At 49.7% G+C, this 25195-nt stretch overlaps 1 protein-coding gene across 6 annotated transcripts in view; it reads right to left on the bottom strand.

The window, feature by feature from the left end:
• Positions 1-25195, bottom strand: part of PRKAG2 (protein kinase AMP-activated non-catalytic subunit gamma 2) — a 276675-nt gene that overhangs the window by 19617 nt on the left and 231863 nt on the right. For 4 of the 6 annotated variants that reach the window (XM_027101458.1, XM_027101457.1, XM_027101455.1 and 1 more), the window contains 3 exons: positions 19052-19158; positions 2711-2792; positions 1623-1681 (listed from right to left, as the gene is read on the bottom strand). In XM_027101458.1, the coding sequence (XP_026957259.1) occupies positions 1623-1681; positions 2711-2792; positions 19052-19158 (248 nt within the window). Of the gene's footprint in view, positions 1-1622; positions 1682-2710; positions 2793-19051; positions 19159-21197; positions 21203-25195 lie in introns of those variants that run through there. The other 2 variants (XM_027101460.1, XM_027101456.1) reach the window with 2 other exon arrangements.

The raw sequence follows: 25195 nt of genomic DNA, 5'->3' as shown, positions 1-25195 counted from the left end.
TAATCAGAATACAGTATGAAAAGTGCTGTGTGGGTAGTTAATGGGGGCGCTGAAATAGTGACTAATTCTGCTCCAGGGAGATGGCACAGGGCTCTCCATCACTGAGGCAGTTCTCCAGGAGGATTCTGAAAGACCTGAATTTCAACTGCAAGGACCAAGGACCTGAAGGAGAACGTGCACGTGGAGGAAGTGGACTCAGATTTCCAAAGAAGAGAAGCCACAGGGAGACGAGCAGAGGGGTCAGGAGGGAGAAAAGAAAGAACTGAGTAGGCAGGAGAGGAGAAACAAGATGTGCCACCACGGCAGGCTCTGTAGGTGGCAGGGAAGAAGCAACCACCGCTCAAGCACAGAATTTAATAGTTAAAAAAAAGGTAGGGCTTCCCTGGTGGCGCAGTGGTTGAGAGTCTGCCTGCCGAAGCAGTTGACGCGGGTTCGTGCCCTGGTCCGGGAAGATCCCACATGCCGCGGAGCGGCTGGGCCCGTGAGCCATGGCCGCTGAGCCTGCGCGTCCGGAGCCTGTGCTCCGCAACGGGAGAGGCCGCAACAGTGAGAGGCCCGCGTACCGCAAAAAAAAAAAAAAAAAGAAATCAGGTATGTCATGTGAAATAAATATGGAATACTTATGAAGTCTTTGGTAAAACTTCCTTCTAAGAGTATGTCTTAAGCAGAAGCTTATTTTTCCATTTTGTGTAGGAATTTAATTATTGGGCAATACTGACCATTACATGTAAAAACAGTATTAACTGGATTGCCTTTTACCTATTAGATACCCAAAACAGTACTAGATAAAGAAAGTATACAATTCTGTCCTTCTCCAACCTTGCCAAAAAAACAAACAAACAAAAAAAACACCAACTCAAAAAAACCAACAAAAACCAAACACCAAACAAGCTGGTAGAATCACAAAAATCACAGTGTTAGATAAAGGCCATGTGTAGTTTTCAAACTATGCTCTTATAAAACAGTTGGACCAGGAACCAGGGATCTGCCACTAAAATTAGCCAGTAGCAGTCTTTTCTTAAGTGGCAGAAAAATGTCAAAACTGAATTTCTCCAATTTTAATTTTTACTTCTTTAGAAGCACAGAGTCCGTGTATTTCTTTTATAAAATTTCAGGGGTAACTGCATAAGGCCCGGGAGTCAGGCCTGTGTTGTTCTCATCTCCACTGTGGGCTTCACCGGGCACAGCCACCCCTGGTCTGGAAGGGTGCGAGGGGCCTCCTTCATTCACGGGTCCAAGCAGATCTCAACACTACGGCATGCCCATAATGCCGTTAAAGAGCAGAAATATAATGGAACGTATAGACTATCCAGGCAATAAATAAGCACACAGAATCCCACTAACCTGAGGACTCCTGAAAGCTGAAGAAAGAGGCTATTGCCTTTCATACTTCCTGAGACTACCTCCTTAAGCTTCAAATATCAGACTGATTTACACTGAGGTTTCCTGCACATTATATATATTTGGAAAAATCAACCACCGGCACCACCAAGCCAGTACCAAAAAAGAAAAACACAAAATCTTAAAAACACACACACACACACACACACACACAGAGCTCTAAACACGTACAGAGAAATATATAGCTCCACTTACTCGACATAAGGATTTCTGGCACTTACCATGGGTGACTTATAGTATCTATGAAGTATATTAATGAAATCTGTAATTGTTAGCATTCCTGGAAGAAAGAATTACATATTAAATGTAAAACTATGAAAACATTAAAGAAAAATTTCAGATGATAAGCAAACCTGGAGTATTTATTTACTAGACAGCCTTAAAGACTACCAGCACAGCTTAATCTATTATTTAAAACTGTTCATCTGTTAATTATCTACACCACGCTAAGATATACAAATTTAGCTGAAATTAAACCTGATAGTAATTAATGGAATTAATCACAGTAGTTGGCAATTCACCAAGAGAAAACTTTCTGAATGTTATTAAACATCACAAAAGGCTTGTGGCTACATGTAAATAATTTAGGATACTTTAAAATAAGATAAAGTATCCCATAAGCTCTAGAAACATGACACTTTTGGTAGCACTTGGATTGTTTTCTGAGAATCCTCCTAAAAACAGTGCCTTTCACAGGCACAATTTACGAAGGGCCCACTGTGTGCCGGACACCAGGACTACAGAGATGAAGGCGTGAACCTCTCCCCTGAGGCAGCTGCAGCCCGAGGGGCGGCGGACACCGAGTGCCATTTCCGAATGATGCGATGCCTCCTAAGAGGGACGACACCCATTGTCCACTGTGATTCATAAGATGAGAAAATTATGCAGCTTAAATACTGTGAGTTACGTGGTATTTTTAATAGCGTAACAACGCTTTAATAGCGTAACAACGCTTTTTACCAATCACGTTTCCATCGTTTCATCTGCTGTGTCAGAAAAGTGCTCACCGGGGAGGGAGCGGGGATGGCCCGCGGCAGGACCGCAAGCGGAGGGACCGATAGGGAGGGGTCGGGCCTCAGCCTTGGGACCAGGGGAAAGGGCACCGAGGAGGCTTCAGAGCCAAAACGGCGCTGAATCCAAAGAAACTCCGCACAGGTGCATAAATGTTTTGAATTCACTCGCAGTCCCACCGCACAGGATGTAAAAGCAAGGCTGTCCTTCGATTGGTAACATGTCTACTAGGCTGCACTCCAAACCAGCACTTCTTGAGCTAACTCAGGCTTTCAGATCCCCGGCCCCTGCCGCTTACCTACAAAACTTTGTCTTTTACTCTCCCACAGAGGCGCTGCTCGGACACCGTTGGCTACTAGGGCAAAGAAGGCCTTTTTAACCTAAGACCAATGAGAGAGACAACATGCATTTTTAGTCTATATATATGCAGGGAGAAAAATACCTTCCACTGAAACACTCAACCAAATCTTACCAGTTAAAAATAACTGAATTTATTAACATTAGCAATGTGCTTTTGTATTATATTGAAAGGTATATAGGGATTGGAGATTATTTTTTCAAACTGAAACAATGCAATCAGAGAGACTTTATGTAATTAAAACCACACAGAAGAATTAAACTTCAAAGCTCTGTTTTTTTCGGGCCACGCCACACAGCTTGTGGACTCTTACTTCCCCAACCGGGGACTGAACCCGGGCCCTCGGCAGTGAAAGCGCCGACTCCTAACCACTGGACCTCCAGGGAATTCCCCAAACTTCCGAGTTTGCTCTTTCCTATATGTGGTTATTAGTTCATTCAGAAATACTGAAGTTCTATCAAAGTACTTGAAATGAAAATTTGTTTTTCATATGTTCAATAACAAAACAACAAGCATTCCCCCTTCATTTCCCTGAGGTTGAGAAAGAGAAGGAATGAAAGATGTAATATATTCCTACTTTTATATCTTCTTGAGACAGACATTCACTGTGTGCCTATTATGGGCTGGGCCCTGTTCAGAGTAGTTCACATATGGTGTCTCCCTGAGCCCTCGGGACAAACACCCTCCGGGACACCGTGACAGGCAGCAGGGGTGATGATTTATTAAAAGCCAAAAGCTCAATGCTGAAAATGACCTCTAAATACAGACAGCAAATAACATATGGAAAATGGTTCAATTTTACTGATAATCAAAGAAATGAAAATTAAAGCAAATTTAAAGTACCATTTATAGCTGCTAAATAAGCCAGTATGTTTTCGTTATAGCGCCCGACACAAGTGCAGTTGTAAAACCACTGGTGGCTCCATGAATTGTTAGAATAGTTTTTGAGCCACAGCTTGTATCGAGAATCACAAGAATATTCATACTGTTTGTGTACTAGCTTTTCCTCTGTTGAATTACTTACTCATACAAAAATTTTAGGAGTGGGATTCCTGAATCAGAGATGTTCAATTATGTGGCATTATTTCTAACACTGAAAACTGGAGAAAGATCTGCCTCCAACAAAACTTGTTAAATGTTGGTATACCAGTGAGAAAAAAGCATCAAACAGTATAACTGTGAAGATTATGTTGAAGTAAAAAAAAAAAGGTTTACGGCAGTGAAAATGCAGACTATAAAATTATGCATTATAATTATATAAAACCTGTATTTACACAGAAAAGATCAAAGAGAAACAAGCAAAAAAATTAAACTTCTATATTATGGAGCTGAGGCAGTGGAAGTGTATCTCTTAAAAATTTTTCTTATTCTGTGGTACAGTTTATCTTTTTTACTAAGAAAGAAAAGGGTTATTTTCTCACCCACTATACTCCGAAACCCCTTGTTAACTTAATAATGAAAAGAGAGGATTTTAGGAAACTAGAGCTTCAAGTCAGAGTAGAAGTAATAACTCGGCACCTGTTTCTGCCTTTACTGTGACTCATTTTGCCTCTATTTAGAATGACTTATGCAGGTGCCTGGTTCACCTGCACAAGGGCAGAGGGACGGCTGGTGGGTGAGGGGGAGTCTCATTAGTCATTTTCCACACTTGTCTTAGCCGAGTCCAGCACTGTCCTGAGTACGGCAGGGACTCCATCAATCTGTTGAACAAACTGGCAGGAAACTAGGAAGAGGAGGTGAGCAGAGCCAACCCACGGGCACGAGAGCCAGACAGTAACTAAGTGGCATCCACAAACTGGTAAAATGGTTTCTGAACCACAGCTTGTATCAAGAATCACAAAAATATTCACACTGTTTGTGTAACTAAATGGCATTCAGGGACGGTGTGCCGGTGTGAATGGTCTATTTCTACCTTGACGATGCTCTGGGAATCCTTGACTGTGGGCCTAGAAAATATCATAAAAGAATATGGGGGAAAGTCATGGATGAACGGATTCTGAAACACATTAAATATCTGCTTAGCTTGTTTTTCTAACTGGCTGGAGTAGGCAGGGAGTGGGGGCACTTTTAAAACCACAAACTGCTTACTGTTTCCTCCAAAATAACAGATTTAGCAGAGAAAACCAGTATTAAAATCATTCATCAGGATCATTCACGTAACCCTAAGTGACCACAGCTGTTGAAAAGCCACTCCGGAAAGTTCTGGTTTGGCCATGATGAAGTAGCTGAAAACAACCGCACGAGTTGGACAAAACATACAAATCCCCGTTAGAAAGCACTGGCGGGCAGCACACAGGCAGGATTCAGGGAACTACAATTCTTGAGAGAAAAGAAAGATATGAACTGAGCTACAAAATTCTGGAATTTTTCCAAAGGCATTTTCCAAATCATGTTCAAATAGGCGACTTTCAATAGAAAATCTGAATCTATCAAAAGCATCAGATAGAACCCAGGCAGGAAAAATACAAAGAAAACCACACCCAGCACATCATAGGTAAGAGGCTAAAAATCAAAAGCAAAGAGAAAACCAGCCAGAGGGAAGAGAGACATTAACTTCCAAAGGAGCAGCAATCAGACTGATGGCAACACAACAGAAGCAGGGCGTAACTTTAACACTCAATGTAATGACTGTTCTTTCAGGAACAGAGAAAATCCTGCTTCCCCACAATAACTTCTCTAACCTGCTACCTACAAGCTCTTAAACAGCCCCTAAATGCTCCAAGTTAGTTACTAAAGGGGCTTCAAGGCCTCTGCACACAAAACACAAGGAAATGCCTGCACAGCACTGACTCTCTCAGGTACCGAAGACGGACAGGCCAGGGACGCAGAGGGTGGGGTGGTGATGTGTGCTGACCTCAGGTCATCCTGAGGATACACTGCTGATGTCACGTGAGGGAAAAACCCAGGGAAGCAGCCGTCCAGCGGCAAAGGGGACCTGAAGAGTTCAAGGTGAAAAGTGCCTTCACTTCTGCACAAGAAGGTATTAATAAAACAACCAGATGCGAAGGAAAATACTTGGAGTGAAGCAAAAAAGCCTCCTAGTGGCTTCAGTGGGCGAAGCTGCAGGACCAACTGGACAGACTGACTTTTCGTCAGCTCAGGTCCTTAACCCTCTCTGAGCCTCAACATTCTTAGCTACAAGATGGGGCTAACAGATAGCGCTTTCCTCACAAGGGCATGTTTTTTTTGTTTTTGTTCTTTTCATTTTTTGGCCACGCCGCACGGCTTGCAGGATCTCAGTTCCCTGACCAGGGGCTGAACCTGGGCGCTCGGCAGTGGAAGTGCTCAATCCTAACCACTAGGCCACCAGGGAACTCCCGCAAGTGCGTGGACTAACCAGACTTGCTATGAAGAGCTAAAAAGAATAAGAGCTTTAATTTTCCACTCTCTACTGACAGACCAGAAGCAGAGAATGAGTTAGTTTTAATTTCAGCCACACAAACTGTTGACAGGTCCACACGTCATGGAGGGAGTCACAATTCCACCCTCCAGAGACCCGACAGAACTCCCTAAAGTGGACAAGACGTGCTCACAGCACCTTAGCGGGGGACGTCTCAGCGTCCCCAGATCAGCAGCCCTGCCTGCTGCTGCGGTTTGACTGCAGCCTCTGCAGGGACGAAACCTTCTAAACTTGGCTTTCTTAGCACCATGTGCACGGAGTGTTTGAGGGGCAATTTAAGACTCTGCTCAGTAAACTCCTCAATTACAGAAGGCACAGTGTGTCACCAACGAACCACCAACAGGCTGAAAGAGGACTGGCGCAGTCTACTGCTAAGGGAAAAACTCTAGGGCCCTTGAGTGCCTCTGAAAATTTCTTTCAACTGATAACGCAATTTGCTCAAACTGTTACCAATTAAAAATTTTATATTTTAATAGGATTTTCTTTTTTTTATAAATTTATTTATTTACTTTTGGCTGCACTGGGTCTTTGTTGCTGAGCACGGGCTTTCTCTAGTTGCAGCGAGTGGGGGCTACTCTTCGTTGCGGTGCGTGGGCTTTTCACTGCGGTGGCTTCTCTTGTTGCGGAGCATGGGCTCTAGGTGCACAGGCTTCAGTAGTTGTGGCTCATGGGCTCTAGAGAGCAGGCTCAGTAGTTGTGGCGCACGGGCTTAGTTGCTCCACGGCATGTGGGACCTTCCCAGACCAGGGCTCGAACCCATGTCCCCTGCATTGGCAGGCAGATTCCTAACCACTGCACCACCAGAGAAGCCCTTAATAGGATTTTCAAACAACCAAATGTGATAATCAGCTAAGTAGAGAGGAAAATAAAAGTCTAATATAAAAATGATTTTTTTGCGGTACGCGGGCCTCTCACTGTTGTGGCCTCTCCCGTTGCGGAGCACAGGCTCTGGATGCGCAGGCTCAGGGGCCATGGCTCACGGGCCCAGCTGCTCCGCGGCATGTGGGATCTTCCCGGACCAGGGCCCGAACCCGTGTCCCCTGCATCGGCAGGCGGACTCTCAACCACTGCGCCACCAGGGAAGCCCTATAAAAATGATTTTTGAAAAGGGTAAGCCGGCCCTAGTCGCGCTAAGAGATTCTGGCAATCTAAATGCCAAGTAGCACATCTGTGTTCCCCAAAAATGGGAATCTGATTCCTCTAATGCTTCCCTGCTTTCCATACACAGTTTCACCCTGATTCTCAATAATTAAATTAATTGTGGGGCTTTTAAAATTAATGCTGATGCATCGCTAAAGCTCTTTAAAACTGTTCACTGCAGTTTACTAAGTTTTTACATCAGAGCTCGTCAAATGGATTTCACAACACCTGACGGCGTCTCCCCTGAGCAAGGATGGGCCCAGCTTCTCAGGTTTGGTCTCCAAGACCCTGTGCGATGCAGCCCCAGCCTGACCCCTACGGTCCAGCAGACTCCTCAGTCCGTGAACTTATCTTCCGTTGTTTTGGCTGTGTCACAATGTTCCTTCTACTTCAAATGGACTTACCTTCTGCTCCACCTGTTAAAGCCCAGCTTGCCTGTAACTTCTAAGTCCTCAACACAACCTACCCACGTCACGCGCGGCCGAGTCGGATCCCTCCTCTACTCCCGCAGGACCTCATGTATCTCCTTCCTGGAGTTTCCCTCGTGGCTCCCTAGGTTTAAACGTGGCAGAGAAACATCTCTGGCATCTCTTCCTCTTGAAAAGTTATTCTCAAACTACAGGGAGTATAAACTAGAAGGAGAATGAGCGAGGAGATGCCAGGACGAGAAGCGGGTGGAGCACGGTTCACGCTGACCAAGAGGAGGAACCTCGTGGGGAGGGGCGGGGAGAGGAGCCCACTGATCCCCCCGACCTGGAAGACCCACGACTGGAGGCTCCGATGCTTGGGCGGGGGCAGGGCTGAAAACAAACAGGAAGATTGTTTCAAATCAGGTCATGACCAAAGCCACCCGCCATCACCATCAAAGGATTATTTTCCTGGAGAAACTGCTTCAGAAGTGAACTACACAGAGATGAACATTTGGGGGCTTCCAATGAAAAAGACGGTGGCCCAACACTCTTCAGTGAGACCCCCCCCAGGCAGAAGCTCCCCTGTGATCACCCCCAGCTGTTGGTGCTCACTCTTAATTACGAGCCACTCGACACAACCTTGAACGTTGCAGCTGCACAACTTCTAGTTTTGAATACGTCTCACTGGATGGGTTAAGAACAAAGAAGCTTCTAAGAAGTAGAACAGAAAAGTAATGAGAGAAGGAGACAGGATAAGAATATTAAAGGATCAATTCAGGGGGCCCAAGATCTCCCGACTGAAGTTCCAGAAGAAAGGAAACAGCAGGAAGAGAATCTCGGAACGAACAGCACAGTGAACATGGACCGAGTGACACGTGTGTCAGGTCCAAAGGCCCATCGGGTGCCTGGCTCACAGTGGAAAAGACCACAACCAGGCGCCCGGCGTGGAAGCACCAGAGATAGAGAGAAAACCCCAAAAGCTTCCGAGGGGGAAAACCGCACATAAAAAGATGGAGATTAAAGAAGAGAAAAACCAGGACAGCTGTCTCTTCAGCGACACTGGCAGCTAAAAGCAATGGGACGCCTTCGAAATTCTCAACCGACCTCAGTAGCTAACTCTCATGCATCTTTTTCCTGGGACGTGTACGGACAGCGTTTGCACCCCCTGACCCCCCTGACGTTTGCACCCCCTGATGGAGCTGGAGAGCGTTAGATGAGGCCACAGGGTTGGGATTAGTGTCCGTATGAGAAAGACCAGAGCTCTCGTGCGCTCCAGGCAGCTGTCTGCAAGCCAGGAAGAGAGGCCTCGCCAGGAACTGACGCCACCGGCACTTGGTCTTGGACTCTCAGCCTCCAGGGCTGGGGGAGAAATTCCTGTGAAGCCTGCCAGCCTGCGGGGTTTTGTTATGCAGCCCGAGTGCACTAGGGCCGGAAGCTCCTGGAGAAAGTGCTCCGCCAAAACAGAGAATAAAGCAGGAAAGCAGAAAAGCATGTGTTCAAAAATCAGGAGAGGGTGGAGGCAATTCCCACCATGAACCCGTGAAAGTCTCAGGTGACGGTGACGGGCAAGAAGACGCAGAGCCGCAGGCGTGGCTCCAAGTAGGGCTGGAAATGTGTGGGCCAAGTCCGGCTGCACAGGAAATCCTACTGAGAAGTCAGCCGGTGGGAAAAGCCTTAGGTGTTCAAAGAAAATAAAAAACGGAAGAATTCTAAGCTCCAGGAACAACACTGAACTGTACAAATAGGAAATGTAACCACGTAAACCACTGGGCCCAGTGACACAGTCAAATGAATGAAAGCACCCCGGTACTGAGATGGTGACACCGGGTGTGAGGGGAGGAAGGAAGCCACACAAGGAACAAAGAACCCAGCTACCGAATTAGGGAGTAAAACGTGTCTAAAACTGATGAATCAAGGTAATGTGGCAGTGAACGCCAGATTTAACAGCTGAACTGTCGGTTCTGGGGAGTATGACGACAAGGGCGTAAGGAAGAGGGACTGCTGTTTTCAGGTAAGCTCTTCTCGTACCACTTTTAAACTGCGTGACGCTTAAAACCACGGCCCGTGCTTCTGGGTTAGCAGTCTGCTGGCTGTCGGCATCAGCAGGTCCCGCCCCGCGTGAGCCTGATGGGGGCGGGGCCGCGTCAGGTCGCCCTCACGCCGCCACAGTTCTGAGCCCCCAGCCTTATGCTCTTCTGCGACGCGCTCTAATTCCCACTGCTCTGGGTGGCAGGTACTTTCATTAGGCCTAGGAATAATTCAGCTTACGGAGGAATCTTTCTGGATATGGGTTATTATTCGCTCTCTCTCCTGGTTTCAAGTCATCTGTCGATTAGAGGATGCGGTCAACAAAGTTGGTATTCAAGTCGTTGTTCCAGAGGCTGCCGAGCTTAGAGTGAAAGAATCTTAAGGCGCCCCAGCAGTGTCTCACCCAGAAAGCAGAGCCTGGCTCGCACGTGGTTTATTTGAGAACGTGGTCCCGGGGGCAGGAGTGACACAGGCTAGCAGGGGAGCCAGTGTCAGTGTGTGAAGGGTGGTGGAGCTGGCCGCAGGACAGGGGCCTGGCAGGGGCTCCACGTCACTGGGATCGTCCTCCCCGAGCGTGCGAGGCAGGGGCGTTTCCCCACCTGCTCATCCCCGCTGGTTACGGAAGCGGGGGTGCCGCCCACCACGCCTGCAGGCATCCAGTACAGCTAGAAACCTCGCTCCAGGCAGACTGCGATTTCACTGACGTTCCCCTAAGGTCCGTAAGCCAGCAGTTCACTGAGCTGCCAAGATACACTTCTGCATCTTCATCAGGACAGGGCACGAGGCTCTGTCAACCGTCAAGATGAAACCCAGATTCGCCTTTCACGGTATTACCACATCTACGAACAGTCCCAAAAGGAAATCGGGTTCATCTCCCCGACTTTCTGGGGTCGGTTCGTGATAGGTTTCCAGAGATTACTACTTTTATTACTTTATGAATAATTCATTCAAACCCCTTACCTGGGAATGACACCACATTTCCCACCGTTTTCTGAGGACTCTTTTTCCTCTCACCTGGAACCTCAGGCGTCAGGCCTCAGACCTGTTCTCCACCATTCTTCCACTCCCACTGAGAGCCTGCATCCTGGCAGTCTGCATCCTGTCTAAACTAGGGATCAGAAAGCAAACAGGCACCTCCTACCGTCCACACCTATCCTGGGCTGTAAGATCTTCTAATCACCATTCACTGTACTTTTTCCGTTTTGAAGATCATTTTCCTTGATAATGAAAAAGCACAAAACGGGCTGAAGAGTTTCCCTTCCTCTTTATCAGCACCTGCAGCATGAATCTTGAGCAACAGAACGAACCCTTATCTTTCTTGCTTCTAAAGCAGGTGAGCACCTGCTTCCCGCTTGTGGATCTCGAGTCTAACCCCAATTAAGAGGACCCTGGGCAGCCCCCTCCTAGTCATGCCCTTCTTCAACTTACTTATATGCTCGTCTTTCTATATTTTCTACATGTTCTTCTAAACACCCGTGTTTGGCAAACAGCCACTTATTTGGACACTTGCCTGTATTCTCTTTCATTGGCACTATTAAAATCGTATCAATTGGAATGATTTGAACAATAAAACAAAGTAATAGTGGATTATAACCCAATGGAATATATATATATATATATGTATATCTCCATAAACGTATGCCGACACAAATGACTGAATAAATAAGTTAAAGGAAGGAACACATGTCCTTTGCAGAAGAATTCCAACTATCTTGCGTAGCCCTCAACTCCCCACTCCTTACGTGTGGGCGGTGCAGAGTGACCTTCTCCTAAAGAGGACAGTATGGAAAAGAGAAACTTTACAGTAAAGAAGCCTGATAGACATACCGCAGCCAGGTGACTGCGGTTAAGATCGACAGCGGTAAGCAGTAAGCAGGTCTGATATGACGTGAGGAGCACTTTACCTCTGTGGTCTTCCTTCCAAAGCCCATAATCCAAGTCTGGTCATGAGGAAAAAACAGCCAACAAATTCCATTTGGGGGCAGCCTACAGCACACCTGGCCAGCTCCTCAAAACTGTCAAGGTTCCCAAAAGCCAGGAAGTCTGAGAAACTGTCACAGCAAAGGGGAGCCTAAGGGGACGTGACGACTAAATGTTAACAGTAACCTGGATGGGATCCTCGAGCAGAAAAATGACATCAGGAAAGACACAGGGAAATCTAAACAAACTATGAACTTCAGGCAATAACTACGTATCAATACTGGTTCGTTAACTGGGACAAATGTGACCATACTAACGTAAGATGGCAAGAATGGAGCGAACTGGGTGTGGGGTATATGGGAACGATCTGTACTATCTTCACAACTCTTCTATCAATCTAAAAAAGTTTATTAAAAACGTTGTTAGTAGAATGTTGCTAGAAACGCACATTCCCTCACACTGCCATCGTGAGGGAAGACCCATGATTCCCAGTGCTCCCGTCGCCGCCCAGTCCTGGAAGTGATGATTCCACTGTGCAATTCTATTTACTCTGGAGCCTTCCATACCTCCTGAGAAGTTACCATTTAGAACCTGAAGGCACTAAACCATACCTATCAGTACTATCTGTGCTGCCAGACTTCTTCGGAAGGGATGGTATGTGTTCTCTACTCCGCCATTTACTAAATTACTGTCTCTCAGCCCCAAACCCTCCCTTCTGACTCTGCTTCGTGACACTGGGGCCCTGTGGACCACATCTCAAGTCTGCCATGGGCTCTACTGCAGCCTGACAGGAGGGAGGCCAGCGAGGACTGGAGGGCTGGGCTGAAGACGGGCTGCTTCACCCAATGGCCACCTGTGTCGGTGTGCGAGGGCGGACACAACCGAGCACCATGAACTAGGGGCACAAACAACAGAGACTGATCGTCTCACAGTCCTGGAGGCTGGAAGTCTGAGATCAGGGTGGCAGCAGGCTTGGTTCCTTTTCTGTGCAGAAAGATCTGTTCTAGGCTTCTCACCTGGCCGCTGGTGGTGTGCAGGCACGCCCTGACACCCCTGGGCTTGCACACGCATCACACTGATTTCTGCCTTCATTGTCACCGGTACTCTCCCCGTATGCAGGATTCTGTGTCCATATCTCCCCTTTGTATAATGACGCCAATCACGGTGGACTATGGGACCGACGCCTTCGTGACTAATTACCTCTTAGTGGCCCTACGTCCAGGTAAGGTCATGTTCCGCAGCGCCTGGAGGTTAGGACACAGGAGTGTGGGGAGAGGGCCCGGCCCGGCGCACGTCCCTACCTGGGGGCTTCCCGCCTGCCGGCCGCTCCACCTGCTTCCCTCCTGCAGCAGCAGCGGCTGAGTCCCGCCTGAGCGGCCTCCCCACGCTCTCCCCCTACCGCCTGCCGCCAAGGCACAGCCCCAGCCAGAGGCGGCCCCTCGGAAGGCGCCACAGGCTCTTCCTTACCTCCACAATGCCCCAGAGCAGCGGTTTTCGAGCCGCAGAGCGCTAGAACCAGAACTGCTGGAAGGACTCGGTAAGACACGACCACTGGGCCTCACCATGACTTTCGGTTTAGTGGGTCTGAGGTGGCCTGATGGTCTGTCCGTGTGTCCGGGAATTTCCTAGTGATGCTACAGCTGCAGGTCTGAGAACGCTGCCTCAGAGGTCAGTACTTACCCTGTCAGTGACCCAGTTGACTTACGTCCAATTACCACTGGTTTATGTTAGTTTTCTGTTCAACGGCTGCTATGGCTTCTGCGTCCCGACTGGACCCTGACTGATACAGAAGCGCACGCACCAGGCAGGGTTCTGGGGACAGAGGGTTTGGGACCGGGCGCATGTCTTTGGGCCTGAACACAGTGCTGAGCTCTGGGTCAGCGGGGACTCAGATCCCCAGCGACCCCGGGCAGGCAGCGGCATCGAGAGGGAACAAGCATCACCTGTGACCGTGGTGTCCCTGCCCAACTCTGCAGCCGCCGGAGGAGAGCAGGGGCCAGGGGCTGCTGCACTAGCTATCACTGCAGCGAAAGGAACATGGGATCTGGTGTGGGCAGAGTCCTGCCAGAGGATGGGGCTCACACACCGGGGAAAGGACAAGCTCCGACTGGGGACTCTCGGTCACCGAGAACCTGGCAGCCTCTATGGCAGCCCTAAAAAGCCCTTCTCTTGTAGCTACCAGGCTGACCTTTCCCAAATCCAACACAAAATGTAATTCTGCGGGACTCGGAGAGTCACCACCCCGAACTCAGTCTCCCTGGTCTCTGACGTGAAAGCCGGGGCACTGGTTTGGAAGGAGTGTAGGAGGAGCCCTGGAACCCAGCACAGCCACAGGGCTGGACTCGGACGAAGCAGAGATTCCTGAATGCCAGAGCGACTCCGAGCCTCCCTTGGCAGTGGAAACGGCCGGCTGCGTGGTGTCAGAATGGCCTTTCTTTGCCTGGAAGCCCAGCAGCGAGTGTTCCTGGGCAGACGCCTTGCACGGGGTCGCTTGTTCTCCATTCCCCAGACAACCACAGCTGCCTCTGCGGCCCCGAGACCTGTGACTGGGGACAGACTCCAGCCTGACCCCGAGAGGGGGCCTCACACATGGAAACAACGATAAAGCTCCGCTATTTCATATCTGCAGAAACCTGGGAAGTAAGTGTGGGAATAGCTTCTAATAATATTAGACCAAGGAGAGGGAACTGAACACTGGATATGGTAGGGTTTATTGACACAGGTGGATTTACCAGAAATGTGGATTTAATGTTTAGTGCATGCCACTGGGAACGGCTCTGAAGCTTTCTGAGTTGACTGCCTTGAAATGCAGGGCATTGCTGAGTGCATGTTTGAGAAGGCCGAGATGCCAGAACTTCGGAGGCCTAATGAGGAAGAGTGAACCCACAGGCTCAGGGAGATTTCAGCACATGCGGCCTGCACAGCCAGCCCTCAGCTACCTTCCCCCAAAGGGCCCCGAGGTCACAGCCTCCCCAGGTTTCTGAGAAATGTCTGCGTGCGGGGACCCCTACCCCCTGAGAAGCTGCGTGCTGGCTGCGCTCTGCAGGGGGCAGCACCATGACGGCCTCACTGATGCCAGTGTGGTGGCAGGTCCTGAGGGAGCAGGGCAGGCTCGTGGCCAGGGGTGAGAATGTTCTGATTCGCAGACGGTTTGGTCGTGGCTACCCAGTTACAGCATCCCTAGAAGTGAGACAGATGCATGGTCCTCTAAAGTGTTGCCTGATCTACGTAACAAGAGAAATTCTCAGTCCAGGGGCCAAAACCCCAACCTGAGTCACCAACACGGAGTCTTGTCCTCTCACCGTTTCCAGACCTGAGCCGCTCTCAGACCCAGAGCCCCGTTCTGAGGGGCGCGGGGTCCCCCGAGGACAGTGCCCCGCCCAGGACGTGCCGTTCCTCCTGTCCCACTTCCTAGGATGACTGAGCACTGGGGAAAAGGAGACGCAGACTTTCCAGGGTGACCGGATGCTGGCTCTGAGTGGACGCTGATTCCTAGAACCCCAAATGCCACCATGGTCACTGGTCAAAGGCGGGGCTTACGGTCAGTCAGGTGACAGACGGAGTCGCAGCCAAGGTCAAGCACAAGGAGCTCACGGGGCTGCAGGCCACACCGTGGTTACCCGCTCAGTCCTGAGCATGTCATTGGATCCCTACACTGGCTCTCGGACCCACGCGGTGAGGGATATCGTGCCGAGGAGGCCCAGGGAGGACGCCCCTGAAGCTACCAGATTGGCAAGCCAAGCACAGCAGAGCATCCCTGGGGAAGTGCGCAGATGGAGAGGCTGGCCGTCACACCCCAGGGAAGCTGCCCGTCTGGCTGGGACCGCATCTCCCAGAGTGACTGGATTCCTGTAACTCCAGACGCAGCATCGCAGGGCCCTGCAGCCGTCAGCCGCGCACGCTTTTTCCCTCTACCAACGTACAAGGACCCCGAGAAGCAGTCTGCCTTGACATTGCATGGCATGCTCGCACACCCTCACCTCTGGCTCTGTGACTGCACGCAGTCTGCAGAGATGCTGACCACCCCACAGGCCTCACATCACACGGTCCCGTGACATCGATGACACAGTGCTGACGGGTCTGATGGGCAGGAAGTGGCAATGCTTCAGACGCCTCGGTGTGACATCGGCCAGCCAGCCAGTGAGGGAGGCCACGGCCTGGAGCGTCGGAGAGACCCCCATGCCACTCAGGCTGCTGCCCGCACCCCTGCCACCCTTGGCAGGTCTCCGCAAGCGGCACACACTGTGTCTGAGCGCTGCTCTGACACGGTCAGAGTGAGTCTTCACAGGGGCCCAGAGCAAGACACAGCTCTGCGGCAGGGCAGGCCCCTCGTCCACCTGGGGCCTGGGGCCCCCCGCAAGGCCGAGCTGGGGACGCCGAATGAGGCCCCCATCAGGCACCAGCAGGAGATTCACTGGGTTTTTGGAACAAACAAACAAAGAGCAAAAAGCCATGCCTTCGTCTGCAGGTAATTCTTTTCCTCTTGAGAAACAGTTCCTGGCTTACTACGGGGCCCTGGTCGGGAAGGAACAACTCGGCTGAGATGCCGAGTGACCGAGCAAGCCGAGCGGGCGGCTTCCGCCCCGTCCAGCCTGAGCACCGGGCACCCCGCGACACTGGGTGAGGGAGCCGGTGGGAGTCGGGCATCACCCCCTCCCTCAGTCACACCGCAGTCGGGGCTCCGGACGACCGCCGACGCCGAGGGAGAACCAGGCGGGCCAAGGGGGAGGGACGCGACTCTAGGACGTGCACTGGGCTCCGGGGCACCAGGACCAAGGCGCCGTCTCTCACACTGACGCGAGACTGAGCGACAGGACCCTGGGGCGCGTCACAGCCCCGCCTGCGGGAGCCCACGGGCCTCACAGAGGCCGAGCTAGAGGCTGAGGGCGCGGCCGCCTGGGGCGAGCGGCCCTTCTCTCCCTCTCTTCTCCACTGTCTGCGACCCCGTTTTCAGTCCACCTGTGAACAGCTGACTCTGGTTCCCAGACCAGCTGTGTCTCTGATACTCTGGGCCCTCAGGGTAACTTGGTCAGAATGTAAGTGTTGCTCTGCAACCTGCTTTTTTTTAACTTAAAAATAAATACATTAGGGGATGTCCCCGGTGGCGCAGTGGATAAGAATCCACCTGCCAATGCAGGGGACATGGGTTCGAGCCCTGGTCCAGGAAGACCTCACATGCCGCAGAGCAACTAAGCCTGTGCGCCACAACTACTGAGCCCACGCTCTAGAGCCCGCGAGCCACAACTACTGAGCCCACGTGTCGCAACTACTGAAGTCCACGCGCCTAGAGCCCGTGCTCTGCAGCAAGAGAAGCCACCGCAATGAGAAGCCCGTGCACCACAACGAAGAGTAGCCCCCACTCGCGGCAACTAGAGAAAGCCCGCGCACAGCAACGAAGACCCAACACAGCCAAAAATAAATAAAAAATTAAATCTTAAAAAAAAAACAAACACATTCTCCACAAACGTCTTTTCCGCCCTCCTCGGTGGCTCCATGCTGTCCCATCACACGTGCACACAGGGAGCCGTCTAGGCCACGACCCCACCCAGAGGACGGTCACCTGGTCTCGGGGACGGGCTGTGTCTCCCCTGCTCGCTTCCCTCGTTCTCGAGACACGTCCACGACCACCACTGCCGTCTGTGTCTAGACAACAGTCGAGTCAGCCCTTTCAAACACATCTTTAACTTTGCTGTAACCAGTGCCAACCCCCCCATTTCCATGGTAACCAATTTTAGCTCCTTTAAAGCTTAGAGCCTCAAGGATTCGTGACTTCCAGGAGACAGGCACATGCAGCTTCTACTAATTAGGGAAGTGAGAGTCACTGGATTAGTGACCTCCGATGATCCATAAAGCATCACATTTTTCATGTCTTACTCACTCTGGCTAAATTCTAAATTCAGAAAAGAGTTAATTTTACAACACGGGAAAAGCTGAACAGGAGTGAAAGCAGGTGCAGGGCGTACGCGCTGTCATGTGCTTTTCTGTTGGTGGAAAGCGACGGTCAGGACTTTGGAGGGTGGAGCGAGGGTGAGACGGGCTGGTCTACTTCTTTATTTGGGGAATTCAGAATTTCTCGTTACTTTACTATTGAAGTCTGTAGTTACCGTGGTAGAGAGTATTTCCTGTAACACTGCACCTGGATGCCTCTCTGTCCTCTTTGTGTCAAAGAATCAGAGTTGTAGAAGGGACCTTGAAGGTTACCTGGTCCGAAGTGAATTTAGCAAAGTCATAGGATTTTAGGCCAATTTATAAAAAAAAAAAAAAATTGGAAAATAAAATTAAGAACTAAGCCATGTCTACATTCTTGAGAATCCTGTGCAGCTGAGACCGAATGCAGGCAAAGGAGCTCCTAGAGCCCAGGCGTCCTCAAGGAAGAGCCACAGGGCGGGCCGCTGGGGGCGCCAGCAGAGCAGGCGGGGGAGGCCTGGGGAGAGGGCCCCGAGCGCTGGGACGAGCTGGCAGGGCCAGGGCACACATCTCCCAGGGCAGCCCTGGACGAGGCTGAAAGAGGCCAGGGTGAACTCGCACAGGCACCTTACCCGCTGGGGTCCCCCTGAGGGATCAGCGGAGGCTGCCCTCCCTGGCCTTTGCCCCTTCCCCTTCTCCCCCAGTCCCCCAGGGGCTCCCCTGGCAGGACGCCCAGTTAAAGCGCCCACTGCCCATGAATTCCTGGCTCAGCCTCTACTTTTGGGGAGCCCAGGTGAAAACAATCCTGCTTGGTAAAGATTGATGTGTACATCTATACACCAAATGCACACACGTATACCTGTGTGTGCACACGTATTTATTACACCGGATGTAATCTGGTCATCGCACTGAATGTAGTATTTGGGACTTTTCACGTCCGACTGTAAGTCATATTGGTATAAAACGAGTTACAATAAGCATAATTTTAATACCAAAATAATCAGGTTCAAATTTTCTGCTGAAAGAGATCAGCAGAGTCTTCTCTTAGGAGATTACCCACCTGAGCGATGCTTTCTTTTGAACCAGTATTATTTCAACTTCACTGTTCTACTAAATAGCCCAGGCCTTCAGGACGAGCCGAGGGAGGAGGTGCAGCTAGCGGTTAAGGGCTTGGGGCCGGCACGCATCACACAGACCCAAGCGCCAATCCAGGCCCCGTCACTCACCAGCTCTGTGGGCTGAGTTCTTAAATGCTAGAATGTGAGCAAACTCTAGATAATGAGCTTCCTTATCCATAAAACAGCACATTCCCCAGAAGGCTGCCATGACGACTGACAACTCAGACAAAACCTCAGCACAGGACCTGACGTGCAGAAAGGACTGGATACTGTCTGCGGGTCCTGCTGGATTTAACTTACCCGACAAAGCAGGCACCAAATAATATACCCCAGATTCAGGGAAACTGGGCACACTCACTTGTAACGTGGTATCAAAGACCACAAGCTTGGAGCTGGTTGGAACGATGTCGTAACACTTGTGTGACCTCATGAATCGCATGTAAACACCACTTTCTGAGTCTTCTGCTGAAAAGGAAAGAAAAAAAAGGCAAACATCAGTAACAGTAAAGAACTTCCTCTATCAGATTAAGAGTATGCAGGGCTTCCCTGGTGGCGCAGTGGTTGGGAGTCCGCCTGCCGATGCAGGGGACGTGGGTTCGTGCCCCGGTCCGGGAGGATCCCACATGCCGCGGAGGCCGCTGAGCCTGCGCGTCCGGAGCCTGTGCTCCGCGGCAGGAGGGGCCACAACAGTGAGAGGCCCGCGTACCGCATAAAAAAATTACAAAAAAAGAGTATGCATGAAAAATCTACTGCTAACAGACAATGGAAAATAAGAAGTGTTTTCCCTGTAAGAGCGAGACGCTCATGATGATCAACACTGCTGTCCTCACTAGTACAAGAAGGCAAGAAAAAAAATGAAGGCTACGGATATAAAAGGAAAAAGCAAAACTGTCTTTATTGGCAGACTCTGTGACTTTCTACACAGAAAACACCAAAGAATCTACAAAAAAGTTCCCAGATCAAAAAAAAGAGTTTAGCAAGGTCAGAGAATGCAGTTAGTAAAAAACAACAACAAAAAAACATGCCACTGTATTTCTATATACTAGCAAGGAATAACTGGAAATTTAAAAAATCTGAAGGCATCATTTATATAAACATGAAATGGAAATAAGGATCTACACAAGGAGACGAGGAGCCCTGAAAACAGCCACGATGTGAACAAATGCACATAAAGTAGCCTTTATTATTTAAATTTCTGTAGAAGTTAATTGACAGTTGGCAAAACGAATGACAAGGTACTGTGACTCCAAAGCTGTGCCCGTAGCCGGACAATGGCCCACTGCCCACTGCCCAGGAGGACCTCACTCCTATCTTCTGGTTCACTCAAGGAATACATCTCCAAGAGACCTCTTTGACAATGCCGCTAAGCCCATACCCATCTGTTCATTTGGGGAAGATTCAGATTACCTGGGAAATATCCCAGAAGAAAAAAATTACTATATTGTACATACTAATTAGCAAGATAAGTGTTAAACGGTGTGACGCTAACCAAGTTCCTTGACTGTGGAAAGGACCCCTGTTATTCTATTTCCTACTGTGGTAAACAGGCGGTATATGCTGACTGGTTTGCCAATTTCATGATAAACTATGTGAACCGCTCCCAAACCTCTATTTTCATTTCTGACCTCTCTTCAGGGTACTGTAACTCATAGTTCATAATCCCATCACTTCATGGGCAGTTCCATTCTCAGATATCTCCCCTTCTGCTCGTGGAATAAAGTCAGACAACTCAGGCTGGCATTCACGAACCTCCGTGGTCTGGCTTCTCCGTGGCCTCATTTCCCTACTTCCTGTTCTCGGGTCCAGGCACACAGCTCCCTGCTAATAAGCTCCCTACCGTCCTTAATCTCACTTTCTGGCATTTGTTCCTTCTGCTGTAATTCAAACTCCCTTCTCCACTTTTTTCTCGTCCAATTTCAACCCAACCTCAAATGCCATCTTCTCCATAAAAGCAGTGAACATCTGAGCGCTCATTTCTGTGCTGTAACTCCAGGTACTACAGGAAATGACCTCATTTAATTGATGTCACGACCTTGAAGGGTGTGCCTCGATTTCTTTACATGTGAGCTGACTGAGCAACCGGCCTGAAATCAGCAAGTTAGGCAGTGACTGGAGTGGGATTTGAATCCGTGCCCACGACTCCAACCCTCTCCTCATGGAAACTCTGCCGCTTAGTCTCCCCATGAACGCACGGGCCCAACAGACACCTGTGAAGCTACTGTCTGCGGGGCACTGTCCCAGTGTCGAGACATGAGGGGACACAGCAGACACACCTCTGTCCTCCCAGCTCACCGGATGGCAGAACGAGGGCACTGGGATGTGAGCCACGCGACAGGTGAGGTGCTGGATGGCTCAAGGTCACCAGGCAGGAGCCGACCCTGAGTCAGGAGGGTAAGGAGGGAAGTCTGCAGCGACTTCTTCCCCTGAATACGCATGTTCTATCTGTACTTCTCATCAGTCGTCGCTTTATGTCTCATTCATGGGATCTGCACAGCTCTGATAACCTTTTTCTTCCTGGATGATAATTTCTTTGAATGGTCAGGATCTTACTCATTTACTATGCTTATTAATTTCGTCGATAGATACCGACTTACTGCATACGGTCTCAGTGTGGGTTCTCCCAAAGCTGACCCCGAGACCAGGGGAAGTGAGACGGAAGGAAAGAGTCAAAAAAGGGAGCTCCGGGAAGCAGGTCACAGCTCTGTGCAGACTGGCAGCTGCTGGGGACCCCGGAGAGGCCGCGCACGGACCTCAGAACTGCCTCCTAGTCAGGAGCACCCCGCCCTCTTTGGTGAGGGGTTACCCTGGGGCATGACCTCTGACATTCCTGCCCCGCGCCCACAAGCCCAGCTGCCAGAGAACACCCTCGGTCGGAGCTGTTCAAACAGGAGAACCTGGATGCAGGCGAGGCGCCCACGGCCATCTGCTCCCAACAGCTTCCACGGAGCTGGAGGCTGGGGGTCCCTGGGGACCCAACACACATGCCGCTGCCTTGCAGGTACTACAGACCAGTGCGGGAGAGGCATTAACCGTCACTACACTGTCATGAGTGCTACCACAGGACAAGGCCGGGCTGATGAACCAGGTAAGCGGCCGTCGGTGAGTGGACGGATGGACGGATGGAATCTGAGTCAGCATGCTTCCGTTTCTCTCAAAACGTTTATCTCCCAGAAAACAGGAGTCTTGCACAGGAAAGAACTGGAATGTGGGACGTTCACACGACAGCCACACGCAAAGTCCCGGTCCTTCTCTGCCATCACTGCTCCCGCACGGCCAAGGAGGACGACTACCAGGCTGCTCAATGAGTCGTTTCCTCGAAGCCTATTCAGAGGGGATCTGTGCAGACACAAGGCTCAAAGGACCAGTGCAGGCAAGCCCACGCGTCACTAACATTTAACTTACAAAGTTTACAAAGTGCTGGTCAAATCCATTCTCCTAAAATGCAAATGAAGGACATCAAGGGGGAAACTATAATAAAACGTAACACTCCATCTCCCAGAACGGAACCCTTACAAGACAGTTTGTCTGTTAATTAAATCAAGAATTTTCATAAAGGAGTGCACATGTTATAGACGTTAGCATCACAGTACAAGTATCTGAAATAAAATCTTAAAATACTATGGAAAGAAATATTCGAACTTTTAGAATTTTTAAAACACTGTAAGCTTTGTGTTAAACATATTTTGGGGTAACATCTTAATTTGTCTGTTAATTTTTAAAAATATCTAAATAAACATTTTATTTTGAATAGCTTTAGATTTATATAGAGAAGCTGTGAAGACACAGCAGTTCCTTATACACCCCATACCGGATTTCCCCTAAAGATAACATCTGACGTTCCTCCGGCACATCTGTCACAACCAACGAACCATCACTGACACATTACTAAAAAGTTCACACTTTAATAGGGTTGCCTTAGTTTTCCCCTAACATCCTTTTTCTGTCCCAGGACCCCATCCAGGACAGCACATTTAGTCATCATGCTCCGTAGCCTGCCCTAGGCAGTGATGGCTTCTCAGACATTCCTTGTGTTTGATGACCTTGAGTACTTGACCTTGAGACCTTGACCAGGAGTACTGGTCAGGCATTCTGTAGAACGGCCCTCATTCCGGATTTGTATGATGTTTTTCTCATGGTCTCAGTTTTGGGGTTTGTGTGTTTTAGCAGGAAGACCAGAAGGCGAGGTGCCTTCGCATCCCACTGTACCTAGGGCACCTGCTGTCAACACACCTCATCACCTGGGTCACGTGGCCCAGGCAGGATCTGTCGGGTCTTTCCCCTACAGGGACTCTTCCCCCTCTTTCCACACTGCAGTCTTGGCAGGGAAGTCACGGTCCACCTCCCTGAGGGCGAAGCATCTGCATGAATTACAGTAAATCCCCTACACGTGAACCTTCAAGTTGTGAACTTTCAAAGAGGTGAATGTGCCTTCGCATGTCCAATCACAAAAGTCAGTTCACGTGTCTGGCGTACACTGTCGTGAGCGCGCATCTTCGACAAGTGGTTGTGCTCTTGCGCACTTTACTGTGCAGGACTGTATAGAGTACAGGAGTACAGCATCTTTATTTCAAGCCCAGGGTGTCCAGAAGCAAGCGTAAAAGCAGTGGTGATGTAGCCGGTGCCGCTAAGAAGGGCCACGCGATAACGATGGAAACAAATGTGAAAATAATTGAGAGAGTGGAGTGAGGAGAAAAGATGGTAGACGCTGCTCATTCTTGTAAGATGAGTCGTTCAACCATCGGCACGATTCTAAAGAACAAGGGCAAGATCATAGAATATGTAAAGTCTGCTGTGCAGACAATAATATCGAAGAGGCGTGGAAAATTGGTGGAGGAGATGGAGAAACGTCTCAGTGTGCGGATGCAGGACCAGCATTAGTGTTGAGTCCCGCTCAGCTTAATGCTGACTCAAGAGAAAGCTAAGAGCCTTTATGAAGGCTTGAAGAAGAAACACGGCGAAGAATCAGAGGGCGCATCCTTTAATGCCAGCCACGGCTGGCTTCATCGGTTCAAGACTGGAGCCAACCGTCACAGCGTAAAAGTAAGCGGCGAGGCAGCGAGCGCAGATACGGTAGCTGCCCAGGAATTTCCTGAAACGCTTCAAGAAATTATTGATGAAGGCGCGTATTTACCTGAGCAGGTGTTTAATGTGGACGAGACAGGACTGCGCTGGAAAAGGATGCCAGACCAAAGTTACCTCAGCAAGGAGGAAAGGTGATGCCAGGCTACAGAGCAGCAAAGGACAGGCTAACCCTGTTGTTTGGTGGCAGTGTTTCCGGTGATATGAAGCGAAGCCTCTCTTAGTTTATCATTCAGAGAACCCAAGGGCCCTCAGAAACAGCCAAGGGCTCTCTTCCTATTGTGTGGAAGAGTAACCCCAAGGCCTCGGTTACACAGGCCGTTTTCCAGGACTGGTTTTTCCACCACTTTATCCCGGAGGTAGAGAAATATTGCTTGGAGAAGAACGTCCCATTCCACATTCTTTTGTCGCTCTACAATGCTCTGGGCGACCCCCCATTCATGGATGACTTGCATCCCAACGTCAAAGTAGTGCACCTGCCACCGAATACTACGTCGCTCATCCAACCTATGGACCAGGGAGTTATAGCGACTTTCAAGAAATATGATTTATGTCACACTTTTCGTCAGGCAGTAAAGGCGACTGACGAATCAGGAACAGCCCTGCGACAATCTCTGAAGGACTATAACATCTACAGGCCATAAAAAAAAAATTGACTTTGCTTGGCATGAGGTTACGGCCGTCACCGTGAATGGGGTTTGGAAGAACTTTTCCCCACAGTTTGTTCATGATTTTCGTGGATTTGAGAAGGTGGATGAAGAGTCCAAAGAGGTCTTCAGCAACTTAGAGACCCTCAGTGAGAAGCTGGAGCTAGATCTGCAAGAGGACGACATCACTGAACTCCTTGCTGTGCAACGTGAGGAGCCTACGAATGAAGACCTGATGGAACTGCAGGCCCAGAGAAAGGACGAAGAGAGACAAGAGGAAGAAGTAACTGAAGAACCAAAGAGATTCACGACGCAGGCAATGGCAAGGGGGTTCTCTGCATTTGAGGAGGCGCTGCTAGTGCTGGAGGCACGGGACCTTAACGTACAACGAACGGTACACGAAGGCTGCAGCAGCCGTTCAGCAATCCAGTGCCACTGTGTCATCTATGATGAGAAAAAAAGAGCTGCTACCCAGACACGGCTGGATCGTTTTTTCAGCTGGGTAGATAGAACTGAATCCAGCAAGGAACCGGACCCTGTGCCATCAGCGTCGGGCGTGAGTGACATGGCAGCTGGCCCTCCGCCTCCTGTTGCTGACGACCCTTCAGCTCTACCGTCTCCCACCTCCTCCCCCTCCTCCAGTCAGTAACTCTCCTTGCCTGTCACTCGATGCCAGCCCCTGGATGCCAGCTGTTGTACTGTACTACTGTACTTTTCACGGTACTGTACTGTAAGATTTAAAATGTTCTTTATTTTTTGTGTTTGTTTTTAATGTA

This window comes from Aethalodelphis obliquidens, unplaced genomic scaffold (assembly GCF_003676395.1).
Source record: "Aethalodelphis obliquidens isolate GAN/ISIS:26980383/991018 unplaced genomic scaffold, ASM367639v1 scaffold5, whole genome shotgun sequence".
Lineage (NCBI taxonomy): Eukaryota > Metazoa > Chordata > Mammalia > Artiodactyla > Delphinidae > Aethalodelphis > Aethalodelphis obliquidens.
Note: the sequence above shows the minus strand (reverse complement) of the source record. Positions and strands in the feature narration are given on the sequence as shown.